Source organism: Pistacia vera, unplaced genomic scaffold (genome assembly GCF_008641045.1).
Source record: "Pistacia vera cultivar Batoury unplaced genomic scaffold, PisVer_v2 Contig1507, whole genome shotgun sequence".
Classification (NCBI taxonomy): Eukaryota; Viridiplantae; Streptophyta; class Magnoliopsida; order Sapindales; family Anacardiaceae; genus Pistacia; species Pistacia vera.
In genome coordinates, this window is record NW_022195584.1 from 429 (window position 1) to 4,080 (window position 3,652).

General features: G+C 32.8%; 1 protein-coding gene across 1 annotated transcript; it reads right to left on the reverse strand.

Annotated features, from left to right (window-relative positions):
- Positions 1 to 1,212: 1,212 nt before the first annotated feature.
- On the reverse strand, positions 1,213 to 3,046 carry LOC116124233 (small glutamine-rich tetratricopeptide repeat-containing protein beta-like). The gene is made up of 4 exons (XM_031409930.1): positions 2,784 to 3,046; positions 2,536 to 2,582; positions 2,396 to 2,446; positions 1,213 to 1,766 (listed from the first exon to the last, which is right to left on the reverse strand). The coding sequence occupies exons 1-4, from the start codon at positions 2,962 to 2,964 to the stop codon at positions 1,386 to 1,388; spliced, it is 660 nt and encodes a 219-aa protein (XP_031265790.1). The 5' UTR covers positions 2,965 to 3,046; the 3' UTR covers positions 1,213 to 1,385.
- Positions 3,047 to 3,652: the final 606 nt, after the last annotated feature.

The window sequence follows — 3,652 nt, forward strand, 5'->3', positions numbered from 1 at the left end:
ACCAAAATAGAAAGAAGTGAATGAAAGTTGTGATAAATATTTAATAAGTTATTAGTTATTATAAATTTAACAGATGATGATTAGATTAGAATGCGCAAAATGTAATAAATGACAAAATTGCTAAGGCAAAAGTTATTTACTTTGAAAATGTCCACGCCCTTTTGACAACAATAAAGTGTCATAGCGAAGCTTGTCTCGACGGACAAAGAGGTATGTCTATCATTATAATATTGTTAATTATTTGGTTTTTTGAATTTATAGAGTGTTCAATGAATTTTGAAAATTAGTTGAGGTATGTATAAATTGATCCAGACACCCCGGTTACAAAAAACAAAAAAGTGTTATATCGACTTGACAAAGTGCTCTTCTTGAAAAGGAAAATGCCAAGTATGGCAGCCTTTCCGATCTGGTTCAGGTTTTAGAGGTTTTCAATATTTTTCAAAGTTGTAAGGACTAATTTATAATTTTTGGGGATGTTTTTATATATTTCAAAATTTTAGAGACCATTTTAATTTTTTAGGGGCATTATTGAAATAAATTAAAAAAAATTTGGTTGAATTGGGGATGTAAGGGTATTTTTATAATGTATTAAAATTTAAGAAACTAATTAAATTTTTAAAAATATTTTTTATTACTGACGTCACCAATTCAACCGATCGATCTAACTGGTTGGACCAATCAACCCGTGACCCAATCACCTTGCCGAGTCTCACAACGATCGAGTTTTAAAACAACACGACTATCCAGATTCGAAAATGTTTCAAATCATAGATCAAATAAGCTAGTTCACACACTTGAAATCTCTGTTTTAAAAACCAAACCGGACCGGGACTCGGACCCGATAGCTTCTCCGGTTCGGTTCAGGTCTTAGGGGGGTTTTTATAATATTTTAAAATTATAAGGGTTAATTTAAAATTTTATAAGAGTGTTTTGAAGATATATCAAACGTTTAAGGATTAATTGGTCATTTTTTGAGGAGATTTTTAAAGTAAATAAAAATTTTAGGGACTAATTAACTTTTTTAAGGAAATTTTTGTAATATATTAAAATTTAAGGGATTAATATGTAATTTTTAAAAAATAAAATTGTTGCTGACATCATCTGTCTAACTAGTTGACTCATGACTCAGGCACCAAAACAGGTGCCCTCCAATCTGGGTTTTAAAACAATGCTTGAAATACTCTTTAACCAAACACTATATCAACACCCATAAAACACAAAATAATTTATCATAGCCGAAAAAAAAATCATGGGCAAAAGATCCAATATATTACAATTTCTGTTCTTGTTTAAGGTTGGTGATCATCTGTGACCGCACAAATATTGAAAAATTTTCGAAACAAAACCCTCGCTAGCCAGGTGGAAGTACAAGGTTGTAAATTATTTTAGTTTGTTGGTGTTCTTCCATTTGTGGTATCAGTATCTTGAGGATTTCCAGGGGCTGGTGCTCCTGAAAACATTTCCATCATTGATCTCAATGCCCCTGTTACCTCCTCAGGCACATTTTCTCCAAAATTCAAATTGATGTTCCCACCAAGTCTTATGCCAGGCTCATCAGTTCCACCGATATTACTATCTTCTTCTTGTCTGTTCTGAGAAGGCTGCCCCTGCTGCATATTTGTGGCCATGTTCATAAGCATGCTTGCAAAATCACCGGGTAGAGCATTAGCATTAAAAGGCATTGTAAAGGAAGATGATGTTCCGTGACTTCTGAACCCTCCTGTTGACTGGTTCGGTTCTTGATTATTACGACTAGAACTGGTATTCTGTATGGGGAGAGAAACAATAAGTTTTATTATTATTCGTATATTGGGATAAGGCTGAATATTTAGGTTGAAGAAAGAAATAAGGCTCAACATTTTATTCTTCATTTAAAAGAAGAACAAAGATGAAAAGTTTGAACCTCCTACAACGTAAAAGCACAAATATTTTAAAGTTGAAGAAATCATGAACAATTGAAAGCAACATTTTGGGAAAAAAATAAAGAAGTAATGTGAACGGGTAATGCTACAGTCACCGAAGTAGTGCACTGAATGACGTAGCAAAATCCTGACCGTTTATTAATTTCAACTTAATATTAATCGACAGTCAGGATTTTGTCACGTCATTCGGTGCATAAATTCGGTGTATAACCTTCGGTGGCTGTATCCTTTCCGAATGTGAAAACCAAGTTGAAAGTATATCAGTATTATGATTAGATTACCTTCTTCAGTGGCAGAGCTAAGACGGGGGCCTAGGGACAGACCCCACAGAGTTATAAGAAGAACATCTATATGTATTTTAGACCTCAAATTATGATTTTTCATAATTTGCATTTGTTTTTTTGTTATAAAATATGCCCCCCTTTTGAAACAAATATTCTCATTCTTATATAAAAGCTAGTGACTAGTATTACCTGATCCAGCCCTGTCTGTTGCATCTCTTCTCTCAATTTCTGTGTAGCCACCTATGTTCCAAATGACAATTTAATCATAAAATGACAATAGATAAACATAATATCAACAACAACAGCAGTAACAATAAAGCAGCACCAACCTGAATATTCTCTTTGACAGATTCATTATTTGGATCCAATAGCAAGGCTACAAGGTAAAATCTCAAATATTAGAGATAAGCTTGTATACTAAAATAATTTGTCATAGACAATGCCCACCTTATTGCATCCAGCAAAGGATACTGTTAAAATAGCCTATGTATGCATAAATGGAGCAAAAAGATTGAGAGATTAAATGCAGGTTTCAGTTCACTGGCAATAATACATTCATGTTAATTTCCACACAAACCTTTCTTAAATCCTTTTTCAATAGCATCACTGTAGTTCCCTTGTGCATAATATGCTAAACCCAAGCGACTGTATGCCTTACTATAATTAGGGTCAATTTCAATGGACTTGAGACAGTCTCTGATTGCTTCAGTGTATTTGTGGATCTGTGTGTAAGCAGCTGCCCTGATAACCGTCATCATACAGAAAAATTAAAGTTTGCAAATTCATGAAAATGAATATCCAAAAAGGATGATATCAACAAAACCAGAAAGAAGGAATAAAAACGAAAAATTACTAGCAAAAAATCACAAATTATTTGCAACAACAGCCTTTCCTTAAAAATTTTAGATGACAATTTGTAACCAATATTATAGGGAAAACAAAAACTATAATCAATGTTTCCCCAGCTGATTTATATGAAATATCAGGAGTTCATGAGACAGGGTTTCCCCCTTCTTTGCATCACAATTTTTGAAAGAAGAAATCAAATGCAAAATTCATTAGCAATTGCTTAATTTAAACTTCCGAAATACCTGTGGTCCAGTGTATTACTTATTACAAATAAACAAGCAATCATAACAATTGAAAAGATCTTTCAGATTACTAGTAATCAACACATAATGCAGTAAACACAAAGCCTGGTCTATAAAGGTCAAAGCCAAATTACTTGTTGGGATGTTAGTGAAACAATGCTGAAACAGTACATGGGAATGTGATAAAAGAATGGAAAACAGAATTTAAAAAAAAAAAAAGAAAAAAAAAAAAAAAAAGATCTCTCACAACTATATTTGCAAAGTACACATTTAAAGCACCCACTGTGCTGTTTTTTCTTCTCAACTTTAGTAAGAGTCTCAGTCATTCAACTGAAATCAATCATAACTCATCTAA